Raw genomic sequence first — 19,374 nt, 5'->3', positions numbered from 1 at the left:
TTTGATAAAAAATTGATTTAAAAATACCATCGATTCATTCAATAAAGGCTTGACATAAAATGAATAATAAAAAAGGCATTTTATCAAGACTATGTTTGCCCATAATTTCGAGGGAAAATACAAAGTGCAAAGAAAAGAAAATAAAAAAGAAAAGAAAATAAAAAGTTTAGTATTATTTTTATCTATTTCTTTAAACTCTTTTCACTTATTTTCCTTTATTATATAAAATAAAATAATTTAAAAATACTTAAAATTTTAATTACATTTTTCTTTCATATAATTTATAGTGATTTGACATTTTAAATTTTAAATTAAAATGATTCGATTGATAAAAAAAAATACCTTTTAACTTATTTTTAAAAATTATATTCAATGTAATTTCTTTCCAATCACGTGAGTACTACATCATCATTCTATAAAAATGAGGTATCAATTAACAATTTAAGTTTGAGGTTAAAAAATGAAGTTACAATGGATAATTGAAACTTTATTTTTTAACTAAAACTTTAGTTGATAATTGAGACTTTTAATTAAAAAAAATTTAAAAATTATAGTTAGGATATGAATTCAAAAATTACATCTAAAAACTATAATTTTAGTATAAATTTAGACATTGCATTTAAAAATTGTGGTTTTCATATTAATTGAAATAGATTAGTACAATAGAAGGGTATAAGTTGCGAGATAACAGTATCTTCCATAGAAGCTACTAAATATGGTTGTAAGATACACACATGTTGTTAATTTATTAATTTTAAAAAAATCCATAAAAATAAATATTAAAAATTATTAAAATTCTTTTGGAAATAGTTGTAAAAATTATTAATTATTTTCAAAAAAAAAAATTATTGAGACACTCAAATATGAAAAAAAAAATAAAATTTTAAATTACCATAGGATTAGATTGGATTGCAAAATAATTCCCAAAATAGTTCTCTTGATACATGTGTCTACGTGGCAGATATAGTTTTATATTGTCTTCAAGGTTGTAATTCTCAAATGCGGTTTTATATATGTGCATTAAAATCAATGTTGCCTCTTTGCTCTATTCAACTTTATATTAAAATCTTAAAATTATTAATGGTAGTTGTGGGAAGATTAAACGAGCAAGGACTCCTATCTATGTGGCTGTCCACGTGGCTCACAAGTGTTACTCTGACAATTATTTTTCAATCCAATCTATGGATTCTATCCAACAAATTCAAACCTTTTAACGGTCAAATCCATTCAAGGGGAACCCAAACAACTCTTCGATCCAAAGGCTCCATTTGAATTTGAAAATTCTAACCGTTACACCCCCTATGTGCTCTGTATTGCGTATATATAAGCGCTGCCGCATCTCACAGCCTCAATACAGCCATCTTTCTGGTTTCTCTCTCTCTCTCTCTCTTTTAACCATGGCTGAGACTGTTGTTGAAATCCCCATGGCTGTTCCGATAAAGAAGGCAAGGACTAGCAGGAAGGCGCTGAAGGAGAAGAGCTCTTCAACGAATAAGGCAAACATCTTGGCCGGACAGATCTCAGAGTCCTCTCCGGCGCCAGTTCCGACGCCGCCTGAAGATGCCGCAAAGGAGAACCACGAGAGCCTGTCACAGCCTCTGTCCGGGAAGAAGAAGACTAAAGGGGCTCAGAAAGGGAAGAAATCGAAGGAGTCCCAGTCGTTTGAGAGGGACTTGCAAGAAATGCAGGAAAAGCTTGGGCAATTGCGGCTTGAGAAGGAGAAGACGGAGGAGTTACTGAAGGCTAGAGACGAGATGTTGAAGATTAAGGAGGAAGAGCTCGAGACAAGGGGTCGAGAGCAGGAGAAGCTTCAGATGGAGTTGAAGAAGTTGCAGAAGTTGAAGGAGTTCAAACCCACCATGGTTCGTTTTCTTGATTTCTTTCCCCATTTTCCCCCCCTTTTTTGTGTTTGGTGTCCAAGAATATTGAAGTGTGGAAAAAGCAATTTTGAATTTTATGGTTTAATGGATGTTTCTTTATTGGAATCTTTCTTGATATTCTTTTTAATTTCCTTTCCTTTCCAGCGTTTTTACTAGCAAACAACCAGACTATTAATTCCTTTGCATATCTGTGTTTTAAGTATTAGATTTCATTTTCTTGACCTTCTTCAGATTCTTTCTTAAGTTTGTTAGTTTTTTTTCTTCCATTTTATTAGCAACCAAACAGACCATTGTGATTCTTGATTTCTGCTTTCAAGGGTTTGATTTGATTTTTATCGGTCTTTCTTTGGATATTCCCTTTTAATTTCACTTTCCTGATCTTTCTTTCAGACATTTCCACTTCACTCTCTGAGAGATAAGGAACAAGAAAAGAAGGAGAAGAACAAAAAGGGCTGCCCAGAAACGAAAAGGCCATCTCCGTCATATGTACTCTGGTGCAAGGATCAGTGGAATGAGGTAAATAAGAGAAAATAGGTTCCGAAGAAGAAATTGAATTTGACTCCAAAACCTAGAAATTCATCTGTATTTTTGAACGTAGGCCAAGAAAGCAAACCCGGATGCAGACTTCAAGGAGATCTCAAATATTTTGGGGACTAAATGGAAGACAATCAGCGCAGAAGAGAAGAAGCCATATGAGGAGAAGTATCAGGCTGAGAAGGAAGCCTATTTGCAGATAGTGGGGAAGGAGAAGCGCGAAAATGAAGCCATGAGGCTGTTGGAAGAGGAGCAGAAGCAGAAGACAGCTATGGAGTTGCTTGAGCAATATCTCCAGTTCAAACAGGAAGCAGAAAAGGAGAACAAAAAGAAAAAGTAAAGCCCCATTAATCTCCCCCCTTCCTCTGTTCCATTCTGAAAATTTTCTCATTTCTTTTACAGGAAAGAAAAGGACCCACTAATCTCCCTTGCTTCCTCTCTGCTTCTCTCTAATTTTTTTCTCAACTCTTTTACAGGAAAGAGAAGGACCCATTGAAACCGAAGCATCCTGTATCATCATTTTTTTTGTTCTCAAAGGAAAGGCGAGCAGCTCTGCTTGCAGAGAATAAGAATGTTTTAGAGGTAGCTGATGATTAGAATCTGGGTGGTTTTTTTTTTATTTTTTTTTCTCTTGGAATTCGTTTCTACTGATTTGAGCTAATTTGAGGTTGGGTATTTTGGTAGATTGCCAAGATTGCTGGTGAAGAGTGGAAGAACATGACGGAGAAGCAGAAACGCCCTTACGAAGAGGTTCATCTCATGACCTCTGTGTTTCTGTCTTTGTTTATCTCTGCAGCTTGGTCTCTTACAATTTCCATCGAAAACTTGCAGATTGCAAAGAAAAATAAGGCAAAGTATCAGGAAGAAATGGAGTTGTACAAACAGCAGAAGGATGAAGAATCTGAAAATCTCAAGAAGGGAGAGGAGGAGCAGATGAAAATCCAGAAACATGAAGCATTACAACTGCTCAAGAAGAAAGAAAAAACCGAAAATATAATCAAGGTTCTTCCACGTTGTCACCATAAATTTGTGGGTATTGTTGGTTTCAAAACTTATTCAGCAGCTAATCTGTGGTTTGAATATAGAAAACGAAGGAGAATCGCCAGAAGAAGAAGAAGCAGAAGGAAAAGGCCAACTCTGATCCAAACAAGCCTAAGAAGCCGGCATCCTCATTCCTCCTATTCAGGTATATATCAATCAGGGATGTTTTTCGGGATTTTCTGGCTTTTTAGATTATGATTCAATAAGGAAATTGTTCTTGTTCTCTGCAGCAAAGAAGCAAGGAAAAGTTTCCTGCAAGAGCGACCAGGAATAAACAATTCCACCCTCAATGCTCTGATTTCAGTGAAATGGAAGGTATTATCATTTCTCCTTTCTCTTTTGGAGTGTGACATTGAGAATTTCTGTAAGTTTCTATTTGCAAATTTACCCATTTGGGCCCTTTTGTATAGGAGTTGGATGAGCAAGAGAGGAAAATCTGGAATGACAAAGCTAAGGAAGCCATGGAAGCATACCAGAAGGAACTAGAGGAATACAACAAGTCTGCTGCAACCATGTCTGACAAGCCACAGCAATGAAGAATGTGAAGTGCTGTTGATGTTCAAGTGGTTATGTTGAACATAAAGTAGAACGTCTGGCCATCAAGTTCACTGGCCCTTTTCTGGTTGATCAGTATTCTGTTATCTTGCAATTTCTTAGGATGTTTTTGTTGCCAACTGATGGAAAATCTGCAAAAAATTCTCACATGTTGTGAGTCTTGTGACTGACTGATTGTTGGAAAAAGCAAATTCCAAAAATTCCAATTCTGGTTTTCCCTTTCATTGATGAAATCTAAATGGCCCGTGCCTACGTTTCCATTCTTTCATGCCATGATTCACTTTTCCAGATTCATTTTGTTCCATCCACAAAGCAAAGAACAGAAGAAATTGAACAAATAGTTCAATAACCCCCCCTTGGAGGAGGAGATATGATCTTTTCCAATTCTCCAGACATTCTAAGGCAATGTTTGGTTCGCATCAAATTTGAAGGAAAATCATAAAATAAAAAAAAAATAAAAAACACAAAGGAAAAGTAGAAGAAAAGAAAAAATTAAAAAACATAAAATAAAAAAAAAAGATTAAAAATTAATAAATTATTTTTATTAGTGACTTCAAACTCATTTTATTTTTATTAGTTAAAAATCAATATATATATATATATATATGATTTTTACATAAAATTTTAATTAATTTTAAATTTTCTTTTATACACAAATATATGTGCTGTCCAGATGCATCATAAGCTTATATAAGCATATGAGGTTAGCACTGCACTCACAAGTCTTAATCCCAACATGTGGGCACCCGTGTTGAATCAGTTTAGGTGGCGTCCAATGAGAGATGTTTGGTTTGGGCTACAGAAAACAGAAAACTAATATCCAGAGCAAAGTCTGTCCTCTGGCTGTTTTAGTGGGTGGCAGTACTTTTATTTCTTCCCACTCCCCCCACTTTCATCTGGATTCATGGTGGCTTGCTTTCTGAGTTCCTAGTTTCCACTTTCCACCTTCATTTGGGCTTTTGCTGGCTTGCTTCCTGAGCCAAAGCTTTTCAAAATTTTCATGATGGTGTGGAAAAATGCAGAGAATGTGCGTAGTGCATGACAAATACAAGATTTAAATCATTCTTTCCCATTTAACGTATGGCAGTCTCACAATAATGGTTCCAAAAACTAATCATTTTCACATGGAGAAGGAACAGTTAATCCATTAGGAGACTAGTGGTGTTTGTTTTTTTGACTTTTTGCTTAAAGCGATTTGTTTTCAGAATTTAGATAATTTGTTTTTCTATTTTTTCATGATTTATTATAAACTTTTTACTAAATAGAAAAAGCTTTGGTGGTGTTTGTTTTTTTGGCTTTTTATTGAAAGCAATTTGTTTTTAGAATTTAGGTTGTTTGTTTTTTACTTTTTCATAACTTATTATAAACTTTTTACTAAATAAAAAAAGCCAAAATATGTAGTTTTTTCTAAATAGAAAAAATAACATATTGATTTTTCTTTATTTTTTAATACTTAATAAAAATAAAATACTACAAAAACAAATAACTTAATATTTAACACTATTAAGCATTAAGGTTCTATTTAGAATTAAATAAAAAAACAAACACCACCATAACTTTTTATAAATAGAAAAAATAATATATATTTATTTATTTTACTTTTTAATACTTAATATAAATAAAATACTAAAAAAACAAACAATCTAATATTTAACATTATTAAGTATTAAAGTTCTATTTAAAATTAAGTAAAAAAACAAACACCACCTAAAAGTACGACATATGAGAAAACCCCACTATTTCATAACCCATGTCGGTCGTATAGTTGTCTTGCAGAATTTTGTTTATGATTTTTTCAAAAACCCGGTTAAAGATTTAGTTCACTTTTTGTTAAGGTAAAATGTTTATTTACACTAATTGTAGGCTTATTTACACTAACACTTATCGTATAGTAATTACTTTATTTAAATTTTGATGATGTTATTTAAAAAAAAAAAATCTTTTGTGAACATTCCGATTATTTTAACTCATCGATATATAATTTAAACATACATAAAATTTTAATTAATTTTAATTATATTTGATTTTCTTTTATATTTTTCCATAAGATAACTAAATATGAAAAAAATTATTTTCTTTTATATTTTCTTTTTTCCTTAGTATTCTCCGAATCAAACACAACCTAAATATGGAATTTTCTCCGGAAAGTAGAAACTAAGAAGGAATAGTTAGAATGAGAGCTTCCAAATCTGCAGAAGAAGCTTTAAATGGAAAAGTAAATTCCAATAAGAAAAAGGCTCTATAGTATGATCTTGCCATGATGCTTATTTATCAATCTTCTGTGTGATACAAATCTTGCCCAGGATACGCATGATAAGATGAATTTACACCTAAAAACCCACAACCATGAAGATGATCTTCTGGCACTCATGACTTTATTTTCTTGCCTCCTTTCTATTAACATTGGTGAGAAAAATTTCAGGATGATTCAAGCTAAGGAAGCTATCATTTAAGGAAAAAAAAAAAGTCAATCCTACACAAAGAAGTGGAGAGCTTATGATATTTTCAGAGCATATGGTCCAAATACACGAGTTTCTGCAAACCATCCAGAAAATCTTATCTGGACCACAAACAGATAAACTGAAGTGGGGAGGGATTTGGGATTATGTTTCCTAGAAATCTTGTCCAAGACGTGGGCAGAAAACCTTCTAGAAAAGTTTTCCAGGAATTCATTCAAATAAGGAAATCATCACTTCATAGACCAAGAGAAGCAACTAGACCATAAGTTCAATGTCGACATAATTTGATGTTCTCTTATATTTTCTTGCTTGCCAAACAACCAAACAAATGGTTTTAGGAAAAGTACTGCTAGGAGAGGATAAGTTCCATACGAAAGTTTGATGCTCAACCAAAGTCGTTTTCATTTCTTGACAATGGCATAAGGTGACTTAAGATGGCAACTATTATCCCCACTGGCTTAAACCATAAAAAGAAAAAAGTAGGTGTTTGGACTTTTATTTCCAATGAAAATTGGAAATCAGACACTTTAGATAGAATCACATGCTCACGGTTGGAGGTGTGAAATTTTCTAGTGTATTTGAATTTCCAGGAAAATTTGAATGCACATGGAATTGGAATATAGAAATTTAGAAATCAATCGAGGTTCCTTGGAGAATCATCTTCCGATTTGGTTTTGCTTTCCTTAGTGGGAAGATTTGCTTTTGCTAACATTATCTTCCCTTCAATTTATGACAACATTTAAACAATAAAAGTACTTTATGATATTTTTTAAAATATGATCATAAAGCTTTTTTTTTTTCCTATGATTGAATTCATGTCATTTTTTGTTACATGGATGAGTATCCGGATAAAGTATTCTTGTCAACTTCATGGAAAAAAGTTGGAAAACAACCTAAATTCTCTCTATCTTTGTGGAGTTTTTATTAAAAATAGAATTAATTAATTAAAGGGATGATATAATTCTTATATTTGTTATTTTAATTTTTTCTATGTTTTTTTTAAAATGTAATTCATTTTTGATATAAATATCCTTAATTATTTCAAGTATTTATAATAAATTTTAAAATAAAATATTATTTTTACAAGAAAAAAATAAGGGCAATTTAGTCCAAATGTGATAAAAAAATTATAAAAAATTAGATTTCTAAAATTAGGTTTTATTTACCCTTTTAATCAAATAATCCTTAAAAATAAGTTATTTAAAATACAAATTTCTTATATATTTTTGTCAACATGAAACCATTATTTAAGAGATGATTTTTGTATTATGTTGCGTCTCCCAATCATTTGAAAATGTTTTCAGCCCATCATTTTTTAAATACTATAAAAAAAAAAAATTAAATAAACTCCAACCCGTATCATCCACGTACTCATCTCATAATTTTAGGGAAGAAAAATGTTCTTGATGTTGAAATGATTGGGACTTAAAAATTATTTTTTCAAATAACTTCTCATAAATGTTTTGTATTATTTCATTAAAATCATTTTTTCAAATATGACTTTTTTTATATATATACATAATTTGGCATCATTTTGAAAATATTCTCGCCACATCATTTCTTTACAATTTCTAAGTGCCTTGAATTCGTCGGAAAAACCTCAAACTCGTGTCATACACATCTCACAATTTCTTGCAAGAAAAAAAAAAATGTTCTTCGTATTAAAACGGCCGAGACTCAAGTCTGACGTGTGAGAGACAATACACGAAATCCATCCTCCTCCTGCTCACGCGCCCATGAGTTAAATGTTGGATTTTTGTATTCTGTTTTGCTTTTCAGTTTTCATTACCTTTTTTTATAACTTATGGTTTGCTTCTTAACTTGAAATGAACGAAAACTTCATATAAAACCTTAGTGTCGTGTAAAAAAAGATATCAATTAATTAAAATCTTAAAATAATTTCATTCTTATTGGAACTACTCATATCTGATTCATCCTTCCAAATCATATCACATCCCAAATTTGATAAATCATATCATATGTTGAATTTGATAAAATATGATGACTTGAGACAATATTTTGTAAATATGTAATTATCTCGAAAATTAACAATTTTTTTATTTTTCGATCTCTCTATAAGAGACAAAAGAAACATTTTGTTATTTCTTCAACAATTTTTAATCTCTAATGGACCTCTCAATAAAATTTAAACCCAAATACTGATCTTTCAAAGAAAAAATCAAATGAATCTTATAGGATTTTCAAAAAATTCTTCAATTTCTTATGGAAGCAGACATATAATTATCTATTTTTCATTATTTTGTAAATAGTTGAGACATTGATATTAAGGAATATCTAAAAAGGAATTTTAGGTTCTCATTTTATTTGGTCGTGAATTTGAATTAATAAATTTTTATTTTCACTTTATTTTTAAAAATAATATAAACATATTAATGAATAAGAACTATTTTTAGTAAATATATTTAATGATTTTAAAAAATGTTCTTTTGTACTAATAAAATAAAATAAATTATAAAAAATAATTAAATAAAAAAAATAATCCAATACGCTTGTAATTTAATTTATGTCTCATTTATTTAAAGTTATGTCTAATTTATTTTTAAAATTTATGTCAAATTTAATTATACATAATTATTTCTTTGTATATTTATTTATAAGTACAAATTCAATAGACACATAAAAGATATGAAGTTTGATGTATTATTTACTCCATACCCAATCATTTCCGTTTTAATATCATATCTTCCACCACTGATGTTTTTCCACAACATTAAAAGCATATAAATTGTGAATCTTTAAAAGTTAATTTTATAAATGGAATATATTTTTACTATGAATTATTCATAGATTAAAAGTGCGAGGGTAGTTAAGTAATTTCATCTAGCAGAATGCTTGAGCTTAGGGTCTTCATTTGTTGCACCTCTCAATCATCATTGCCAATTAAAAAACGAAAACGAAAACGAATGTTATAAATATATCCTTTGCCCCGTGCACGTTAGACTTTGTTCGACCCTTCCCACGCTTCGGTCATCGGGATCGGCTCCGCGGCGGTCTCACCGCTCTCCGTTCTGCTAACTTGCGCCTGGAACTTGAAAATCATTAACCTGTTCGATGGGATCAATAGCGGAGCCTCTCCACGTGGATCCATTTGCAGAGCAGAATAGAGAAGAAGATGCAGGAGCAGTTTTCGTGCTGGAGTCAAAAGGTGATATCCAACCTCCACCTACTGGTCTTCGTATTTCCGGTTTCTTTCAATTTCGTGATAAATTTTAAAAAATAAAATTAGGAACTTGGTGGCACGCCGGCTTCCACCTGACGACGGCGATCGTCGGCCCTACGATACTGACGCTACCGTACGCTTTCAGAGGACTAGGGTGGGGCCTAGGGTTCCTCTGCTTAACGACGATGGGTCTGGTCACGTTCTACTCTTACTATCTCATGTCCAAAGTTCTCGACCACTGCGAAAAGGCCGGTCGGCGCCACATCAGATTCCGGGAGCTCGCCGCCGACGTTTTAGGTAATCGCCAGCGAACCTCGCTTCAGTTTTTTTGCCTTTTTTTATTAGGTCGCTTCAGTGATGAATCCAAAGATTTACCTGGAAAATATAAGTGGTCCGACAATTTCAAAACTTTCATCGAGACGCGTGGCTTTCCCTCCACCCTCTAAACGCAGCGTTTTGGACCACACATTGTAAATGTTAGGCCCCATTTGTTGGTGAGCAAAGTTTCTAGGAAGAAAAAACTTGTATAATACTTGATCTACTCTCATTTCGTTTTAAAAATTAACATCTTTATCAATTCTGTATTATTTATTTTACTTCTGTAGAGCATGAATAAGCAATCTATTAGGATTTTGACTTTGATGTGAAATGAGCCAATGATGTTTTTTTTGGACTTTTCACTTGCTTTCTTTATAATTGCTTCTCAAGAAGATTTTAATTTTCATATGAACTATGAAATCTCAGTCACAGTTGCTGATTTATTTTTTGGGTGATCAGGGTCTGGATGGATGTTTTATTTTGTAATAGTCATCCAAGCCGCCATCAACACAGGAGTGGGAATAGGAGCTATTTTGCTTGGAGGAGAATGCCTTCAGGTATGAAAGTTCAAAGCTACTCATTGATTTATACGTCTTTAACCTATCATCTTTTGTGTTGCTCCGTCACCAAACTGTAGGGGTTCCATCATGGAGAAGGATGGGTTCTACTTTTATCAATGATGGAAGTGGGTGACGTCACGCTGTTTGGAGACGAATTCTAAAACAGTTCCTAAAGAATTGTTTTTGTGAATAGTTCATAAAGACAGTGTAACTCAAATATGAAAAATGGTTTTATCTATTTATTTTGTGCTACTCAATTCCGTACAATATAAAAGTTTTTAAAGTGTTTTTCATATTTTTAATAGTTAGTCAAATTACAAGTATTTTTCATTTAACAAAATCAATTGACTACATTCTGAAATTCGCTCTAAAAAACCTTCTTTTCAGAGCAAATTATTTGAAAAAAAAAAAAAAAAACAGTTATTTTGGTCAAAAGTTTATTATGTTCTTTGAATAGCTTGCAAAGTTTTATTTCTAATGGACATGTGCTACATTGATTTCCCGGATTTGGTGGGGTCCGACTGATGAGTAGTCATTATTCTACGGATAAGGATAAAGACGTGATGCCCATAGGTTATATGTTTATTTGGTCCATTCTTGCTGCCTCTGAAGACTAGGCACCCACTGGTTTGATTTGCAGATGGTGACCTTTAGTTCACAACAACTCAATGGAAGGGGCACGCTATAAGGGATGGAAATCCCCATCTACCTAGCAAAAATGGGCAGGAAATTGATTTATGCTGGAAAGCAGACATCATAAACATCAATGGTGATATCCCATCTATAAATCGGTTTCCTTTTTTGGGTAGGTGTGAGTGAAATTCATGGTATTCACAATTTCAGTTGCCTTAGAGCATGTACTAAGAGAGAAAGTAGAACTACCTAGAGCAACCAAACAGGTAAGGGGCCACAAATCACAATACTTTGACCATGCCCTGAGATACTTGCTAGTGAGTCAGATAATTGCGACTTGTCCGTTCACACCCATTTGGATGACACCTTTACTTGTAGAGCCCAATTGAGATGGGAACATGATTTGGTCACCCCCACTAAGAAAAAAAGATTAGCTTTTGTCTTTATCATGCTGTGATTTCAAGCTGGGAAGTTCTATTGGGAATTCCCATTACCACTCTTTTGAATTTGGGCAACTTTAAAAGGAACTTTAGTTGGTGTCTTGTAATTGAGTTTGTTTGAAATTTCTCTTTGATTGATTTACAATGATATACTTAAACTGAAACTGTATGTTGGAAGGACCTTTGGTTGGTGCCATCTGATCAACTTCGAATTTCTCGTGTGGACAAATGTTTAAAACCAAGAGGCCTTATGTTTTATAATCTAAATACATGTCTTTTTGTCTTATTATAATTGTAATTCTGAAACTGAGTTTCTTTTTCCTTTTTCCCCTTCTTTTTGGGCTGCACAAGATCATGTATTCGGACCTTTTTCCCAATGGATCCTTGAAATTGTATGAGTTCATAGCTATGGTGACGGCAGTAATGATCATCCTCTCTCAGCTTCCAACCTTCCACTCCCTCAGGCACATCAACCTTGTTTCGCTTTTTCTCAGCTTAGGCTATACTTTCCTTGTGGTTGGTGCTTGCATTCATGCAGGTCTGGAAACTGGAACTTTTTCCTTCAATCCTTATTTGTTTCTGTTTTCCTTACTTTTCCATGTTACTGAGAAGGTTTAAGAGTAACTTACGAAAAATGCATCTATTATTTTGTGGTTCTTTAGAAGCAATAATTTAATGCCAACAAAATAGATAAAGAGGGCTCTATATTAGGCTATGCACTTCACACATGAGCACTGAATTTGGAAAGGCTGATGCCTTTTTTACGAGACTACCAAAATTATGCTGAGCCATTCCCTATCTTATTCCTCCCTTTTGTTGGAAAACACCGCAAATTCACTGGTGGATTTGTTGTGGGGTAAATTTCTTCTTGGATTTCTCATTGGAATTATAGCAATGAGGCTTCCCAGACCAACAGAGGGAAGTTACATCCATGCCATCATTTTGGGGTTCTTGGGTTCTCCTCTTTACTAAACAAAAATTTAATTTAGGATCCTTAATCTGCAATACACATTGGAATGATGAAATAGCAGGCCCGAATATGAATGCATTTTAGCATTAGGTTGCTCCCATCAAATGGGTTGTGATATCAAAGACAATAAAACAGGGGAAGCACTTCGAAATTGAGCTTGTGGTTTTTGATTTTGTGAATTCAACTATTTGAACAAAAAACAAAATTTGAATCTTGTGGTGACTTCTAATCTTTGAGCTCCTTGAAGATTGTTATGGTTCTTCCAAATTTAATTGAGTAAACTCAGTTAACAAGCTATACAAGTTATCTGCATGAGTGTAATAGCTATTATATATTCTCTTGGTGCTCTTTCATCCTTGTGGTGGTTTTAAATTATCTCAACATTTTCTGTAGGTACCTCGAAACATCCTCCTCCAAGAGACTATTCCTTAGAGACTTCAGAGTCAGCAAGGGTTTTCAGTGCCTTCACTTCCATCTCCATTATAGCTGCCATTTTTGGGAATGGGATTCTACCTGAGATACAGGTAATTTCATCACCTTGATAAAACCTCTATGCTTGGTAATTCAAGTTTTCCTCTGCTTTCTGTCTCTCTTGTGGCCAAATAATACTACAGTTACTATTAGAGACAGAATGCATAACAAATGGTTAGGATTAATGTCTAAATGACACTGCTGAAAATGAAGTTTTGAATGTATGCCTGTACTTTCTGCATAGAAATCAGCTTGGCTGGATGGTCACGGCCCAACCAAATCACATATTTCGCGTATTAAAGCTGTGTTTTCCCTGATTTATCCTTCATGCATTTGAATTTTGCCTTGTCATCCATATAGGCAACTCTTGCTCCACCTGCTACTGGGAAGATGGTGAAAGGCCTTTTGATGTGCTACGCTGTAATCTTCGTTACTTTCTACTCAGCTTCAGTGGCAGGATACTGGGCATTCGGAAATAAATCAAGTTCTAACATTCTCAAGAGCCTAATGCCTGATGAGGGACCTTCTTTAGCTCCAACATGGGTTCTAGGCCTGGCAGTTATCTTTGTTCTGCTTCAGCTATTGGCCATTGGGCTGGTAAGCTCAAATTCTCTATCAATAAAGTTTTGGTGAAACCGATTTCCAAAGTTTTGTTTCACATGATGTTCTTCAGTGGAAAAAACATTGTTTACTTTAATTAATCATTTTGGAATATAACACAGGTCTATTCTCAAGTGGCTTATGAGATCATGGAAAAGAAATCGGCAGATGTGAATCAAGGGCTGTTCTCTAAAAGAAACCTCATCCCTAGGATAATTCTTCGAACACTTTACATGATTTTCTGTGGATTTATGGCAGCAATGCTACCATTTTTCGGAGACATCAATGGCGTTGTTGGAGCAATTGGCTTCATCCCTTTAGATTTCATCCTCCCAATGCTTCTCTACAACATGACTTACAAGCCCCCAAGATCGTCCTTGATGTATTGGATAAACATCTCCATCATCATTGTGTTCACGGGTGCAGGAATCATGGGCGCATTCTCTTCCATAAGGAAGTTGATTCTTGATGCCTACAAGTTTAAGCTCTTTAGCAGCGATGTAGTTGATTGACCTTGTGTGCGTACTAATCGTGTGGTTTGAGTCTCAAATATGCAGGGCAATTAGTCAACCGGTACCACAGTATACAAGTTCATGGAGTGGAGCATTAACTGCAAATGACTACTCTGAAAGATATGTATTCCAGACTTTTTTTTTTTTTTTTTTGGCTTGATCCTTGCTTTGTGTAGTTTATATGGAAGGGAAGACAATGAAAAACATGGGGCTCAGCCATTAACCTTTTGTACTCTACATGATTTCCAAAGTTATATATGATGATGATTCAAAATTACCTCTCTCTATTTGGATCACAAAAAGTAAAAAGTCTCTCTCTCGGACTCTCCCTCCCTACCTCTCTCTCCTCCCTCAACCACCACTCTTCGGATCATCTCACAATCACAAAAAGTAAAAGAAGAAAGAATCACATTTCTCTTGTTTATTTACAGATTTATGTATTTTTATACCCTTGGTTTTTTTCTAACCCAGAAGATAAAATAAGAAAAATAAAATCTGGTGAAACAAGAAAAAAATTATTTTCCTTTTCCTTTTCCTTTCTTCCATCATTTCCTCTTTCCTTTTCCCCAAGAAACCACCTTAATATAGACCCAAAATCAAACCTGATACCTTTCTCCTTTCCCATGAACTCAAATCCTTTGCCATGTGAGCCAGCCTTAGAGGCTGGGTCTTGAGCTTTTTTCAAGTGTAAACTAAAATCAAAACTAATGGGTTATTATTAGTTGATCTCGTCAAACACTAGCCTTCCATTCATTTCATTCCTCCGTTGTTTCCGGGTTATGTGATGAATTTCAAGGTGATGCTTTCATTGTGCGACATGATCAACATGTGAGACAAAATTAAGAATTAAGTCATTTTCTCTTGTGTGAGGTGTAGGGTTGTAGAAACTATTTAAAAATCAAGTCTATATAATTAGAGTCTCTTCATTGTATTAAATTGAATGAGTTAATATAATCTTGTCACTCAAGAATTTATAGTTCTTAGTTCTTACACGCGATAGAGCCAATTCTTTCCCTTCCTAAAATGTTTTTTTTTTTAATAAATTTTATATAGGAAATGTTTTATTAAATATAGAAAAAAAAAATTATAAATTCAACTTCTCATACGAAAAACCTTTAAATATTATTTTTATTTTAAGTAAACAAATAAAAAAAATTCTTTAAATAGTTAGAATTTTGTAGGTAATAAATAAGGTAGTCAATCTTACAAATGGGTAAATAAATATGATTTTTTTTTTTTTTTTTGACAATCTTGTTTTGGACCTAGTTAGATTCAAAAATTCAGCTTTGGTATATATAAGTTGTATAATTGATGAGAATGATATAAAATATGAAAATGCCAATATACCCTTCAAAACTATTTTCTATGATAATGTTTAACAAATTTTCTGATCTTAAAAGTTTTTTTAATAATTATTATGAAAATTTATTTTTTTAAAAAAATAAATTTAACATATTTTTAGTTATTTTTTATATACACAAATTTAAAAAATATATTTTTCAAGATGTTTGATTTTTAAATAATAATAATTTATTTTTATTTTTTTAAAGGATTTATTTTTTTTTTCTAAATCACTAAATCATATTAAATTTTATTGATGTTTACAAAATGAATAAAATTTAAATTAATGTTTTTTTTTTTTCCATAGTTAACAAAGGTCATTTATGAAAAGATAAAAAATTCATATCCATTCTCTCGATATTCACATTTCATTTGAGTCTTGGGTTTAAATAGTGAATTTATATATACTAAATCTTAATTTTTGGACTCAATTGGATCCAAAACATAATTATTATTTTTTTTAAGATTTCTTCAAAATATCCATAATTTAAGGGTATTGTGCTTTATTTTCCTTATGAAGATAATAAATTATGAGAATAAATTAAAATATTTACCTACGGGCATGCAAAATTTTCGTATTTTGCTAATTAATTTTTAAGATTTTTTTTTTTAGAAAAATATAAATATCTCCATTGATATTTTCATTAGCGTGTGGAAAGGGCGTTAATGTAAGCCGTGTTTTCGAGGGCAAGGTACGGTGTGAATGTTCTGGTGAGGACCATACCATAAAATAAAAATGGATTAAAGAAATGACCAAAACTTTAATATTTGTATTAAAAAAAAAAAGTGAAGAATGGATAGATGATGATGACAAGCGATTCACATGATACCCACTATTCAAGTCGTGAATGTGCAACGTGGCGGATTAAAAGTAATATCAATAATTCAAATTAATTCGTCTACAAATACTCCATGACCAACAATGCCTTTCTTCGTTCTTATCCAACCTCTTTGTTTATCTATCATTGTTGTTACCTTCGTGGATTTTTCACAAAACAAAATATCAATAATTTTAAATATAAAATTTACTATGAAAAGAAAAAATTAAAATAAATAAATTATTTTAAAATATTATATTAAACTCATTTCATATTTTTTTAATTCTTTAATATAAAATTATATAATTTAAAAATACATAAATTTTTAAATAATTTTAATTACATTCGATTTTTTTTTTAATATAATCAAACATGGCATAACCTACATAAATAATATTACTTTCATTAGGCTTAAATAAATAGGGAAAAAATATACTGTTTGCATTATTGAAACCCTCTCTCTCTTCTTTAAACGAACAAATTTTCTGACGTACGAAATGTCAACTTGAGTTTGGGGGAAATCAAACGGACCCACCACATTTAATCTTATCAGAGAAAATCTGCTCAATTCCAATAGCAATTTTTTACTTTATACAGAACTTGAGTGTGAATTTATACTAGTCATTCTACAATTCAATGAAGATATCATATCTTTAATTCTCTAATTGCAAAAAATTTTAAAATTAATTTTGATTGTTGAAATTGGACAATCAGCATTAATATTCAAATATTTAAATGTAATAAAATTATTTCGATCTTTTATAATTAATCATGAAGGAATTGAAAATTATGTTTAATAATTAAAATTAATATTTATTTTTAATTATTTATAAAATTCTAAGCATATAAGTGGTCAAAATTCATTTCCAAATTGCTAGGATACCTTATGATTTTCCTTGGTGACAATCCAAAAGTCCAGAGGCTTTAAGCTCTGGCCATCTGTCGACGAATGAGGTCTTTTTCCCCTAGTCATAAGCTCATACGCGGATATGGCATTTTATGGTCCACGTGAAGCGGACGTGATCCCACAGACACCTTTTAGGTTTACTAAACGACGCGTTTCATCTTTCATCAACCACTACAAAAGGAAAGAAACGACTGAAAGACAAATACAGGATACAGAAAACTCCACGCATCTCTCTTCTCTCTCTCTTCTCTCTTCAAAGCTTCCAGAAATGGAGAAACCCAAAGAACAGAAGAGAGACAAATCCGAAGAAGAAGCCAAGTCCCGTATATGGGACTGCGACAGTTCGCTTTACGACTCCTTCGAGCTTAAATCCTTCAAACGCCAACTCGACTCCGCCATAGTCTCATCATCAAGAACCCTCTCCATGCCCCATTTATCCGATCGCCGCCCGCCTCCGCCGCCGCAGGTGGCCCCCTCCAAGAAGCCCTCCAAGTTCTCTCGATCGTTTAACAAGCTCCTCCGATCTGTTTTCCGGTTAAAACCGCATCCTACTTCCTTATTCCGGGTGCAGGAGCCCTTCTTCTTCTACGATAAATCCGACGCACTTTCGACTATTCCTGAGGCGTCGGAGATTGACTATGCGGGAGTTTCGCCGGACGTTAACTCGCTGGTAAAGAGATCAACCTCCGATCGCTTCTCGGCCAGTTCTGTCGGTATTTCATGTGCATAGTTAAAAACAATAGGCTTAAAGAATATGTAAAAATTGATATTAATTTTTGTTTATAGTATGGGATGACAGCTACTTTTTTTCTCTGTGTTAGATCATATATTTGTATTTTAGTATGTTGCTTAGAGTTTTCAACTTTGACTTCTTAATGGAGATTTGGACTTGATGCACAGTCAAACCTGGGTTTTATGAATTGGTATTCAAACCTGCCATACCTAAAAGTTTGAATCTTTGACAGTGGAGATTTGTTAATCTTTCAATTTTTGTGTTTTTTTTGGATCATTGTGGCTCTGTTGTATGATTAGATGTCATTAGGGTTTTGAATTCCAAGTTTTAGTGCCATGGAATTATCAATTTGTTTGTGGTCATTTCAATGGTGGTGTGATGATGAAGCCCATAAGTTCTCTTTGTGGCATAATGCTTTGTTATTTAAAATGAACTAAAAATTAGAAGGAAAATTGAAGTTTAGGTTTGACAAATTTTATTGAGAATTGAAAATTTGTTTTATTATGATAAATAATTAAAAATATTAATAATATTTTTAAAACTTTTACATGCATTTACTTTTCATTTTCAATTTCTCAAATAGAATTTTCTTCCTAAAAGTAATTAAAAATTATTTTTCAAAATATTGTTAACAAGTATTAAATTATTCCTTGTTCTTTGTAATCTGTTTATACATTGTTTTTATTTAAGTGATTGTATAAAATTTATAAGACTATATTTAGTTGATTGGATATAAGTAAGACAAGAGACGTCGAGATAACATAAGATAAGTAATGAGATATATCAACCTCGATTTTTTTTATTCCTTATATATATATATATATATATTATTTTTTATATGACTTATTTTGCCAACTAAATTATTTTTATTATCAAATTAAATTTATGGTTAAAAAACTAAAAAAAATATTTATAAAATATATTGTAAAATTATATTAATATATGTATTGTTTAATATAAGAGAGATTTCATATTCTTTTAAATAAATAAAAATGTTGCATTACAACATAATTTTTATTTTAAACAATGAAAAATAATATATATTTCATTTTATTATTTTATTCATTTTACAAACTAAATATAATTATAATATAACACATCTCGTCGAACGAATTATCCTAGAATATCATATTTATTTAATTTAATTTAACATGCAATGATATCATATCTTATTGAAAATCATATATTAGAATATACATATTTTAATTTAATTAGATAAATAATCGAAGATATACACATATATTTCCACCAAATTAAAGATTTAGACCTAATGCTTAATTTGGTTTTCAAAACTTATTACTTAATTCATACTTTAAGTATTAAATTGTTTGATAAAATTAACTTAAATTTTATTCGAAATCATCAAATTGACATATTTATCATCATAAATTATAAGTAGGGTAAAGAAGATCGAGTAATAA

General features: G+C 32.0%; 3 protein-coding genes across 3 annotated transcripts; all 3 read left to right on the top strand.

Moving 5' to 3' along the window:
• The first annotated feature begins 1,353 nt into the window (after positions 1-1,353).
• On the top strand, positions 1,354-4,278 carry LOC117927069 (high mobility group B protein 6-like). The gene is made up of 9 exons (XM_034846462.1): positions 1,354-1,862; positions 2,271-2,396; positions 2,479-2,750; positions 2,891-2,996; positions 3,099-3,164; positions 3,246-3,416; positions 3,500-3,600; positions 3,686-3,770; positions 3,866-4,278. The coding sequence occupies exons 1-9, from the start codon at positions 1,398-1,400 to the stop codon at positions 3,989-3,991; spliced, it is 1,518 nt and encodes a 505-aa protein (XP_034702353.1). The 5' UTR covers positions 1,354-1,397; the 3' UTR covers positions 3,992-4,278.
• Positions 4,279-9,398: 5,120 nt separating this feature from the next.
• Positions 9,399-14,436, top strand: LOC117926551 (probable GABA transporter 2). The gene is made up of 7 exons (XM_034845680.1): positions 9,399-9,635; positions 9,717-9,947; positions 10,428-10,525; positions 11,953-12,139; positions 12,965-13,095; positions 13,403-13,639; positions 13,765-14,436. The coding sequence occupies exons 1-7, from the start codon at positions 9,542-9,544 to the stop codon at positions 14,152-14,154; spliced, it is 1,368 nt and encodes a 455-aa protein (XP_034701571.1). The 5' UTR covers positions 9,399-9,541; the 3' UTR covers positions 14,155-14,436.
• Positions 14,437-17,281: 2,845 nt separating this feature from the next.
• LOC117934459 lies at positions 17,282-18,315 on the top strand. Its single transcript, XM_034856155.1, has one exon. It carries the CDS (start codon positions 17,303-17,305, stop codon positions 17,948-17,950), a length of 648 nt encoding a protein of 215 aa, XP_034712046.1. The 5' UTR covers positions 17,282-17,302; the 3' UTR covers positions 17,951-18,315.
• Positions 18,316-19,374: the final 1,059 nt, after the last annotated feature.

This window comes from Vitis riparia, chromosome 2 (assembly GCF_004353265.1).
Source record: "Vitis riparia cultivar Riparia Gloire de Montpellier isolate 1030 chromosome 2, EGFV_Vit.rip_1.0, whole genome shotgun sequence".
In the NCBI taxonomy this organism is placed as follows: domain Eukaryota; kingdom Viridiplantae; phylum Streptophyta; class Magnoliopsida; order Vitales; family Vitaceae; genus Vitis; species Vitis riparia.
Note: the sequence above shows the minus strand (reverse complement) of the source record. Positions and strands in the feature narration are given on the sequence as shown.

Coding starts and splice junctions, on each gene's coding strand:
- LOC117927069 (XM_034846462.1), top strand. CDS start 1,398: ATGGCTGAGACTGTTGTTGAAATCCCCATGGCTGTTCCGATAAAGAAG. Junction 2,997..3,098: donor AGAATAAGAATGTTTTAGAG/GTAGCTGATGAT, acceptor GTATTTTGGTAG/ATTGCCAAGATTGCTGGTGA. Junction 3,165..3,245: donor AGAAACGCCCTTACGAAGAG/GTTCATCTCATG, acceptor GAAAACTTGCAG/ATTGCAAAGAAAAATAAGGC.
- LOC117926551 (XM_034845680.1), top strand. CDS start 9,542: ATGGGATCAATAGCGGAGCCTCTCCACGTGGATCCATTTGCAGAGCAG. Junction 12,140..12,964: donor TGGTGCTTGCATTCATGCAG/GTCTGGAAACTG, acceptor CATTTTCTGTAG/GTACCTCGAAACATCCTCCT. Junction 13,640..13,764: donor AGCTATTGGCCATTGGGCTG/GTAAGCTCAAAT, acceptor AATATAACACAG/GTCTATTCTCAAGTGGCTTA.
- LOC117934459 (XM_034856155.1), top strand. CDS start 17,303: ATGGCATTTTATGGTCCACGTGAAGCGGACGTGATCCCACAGACACCT.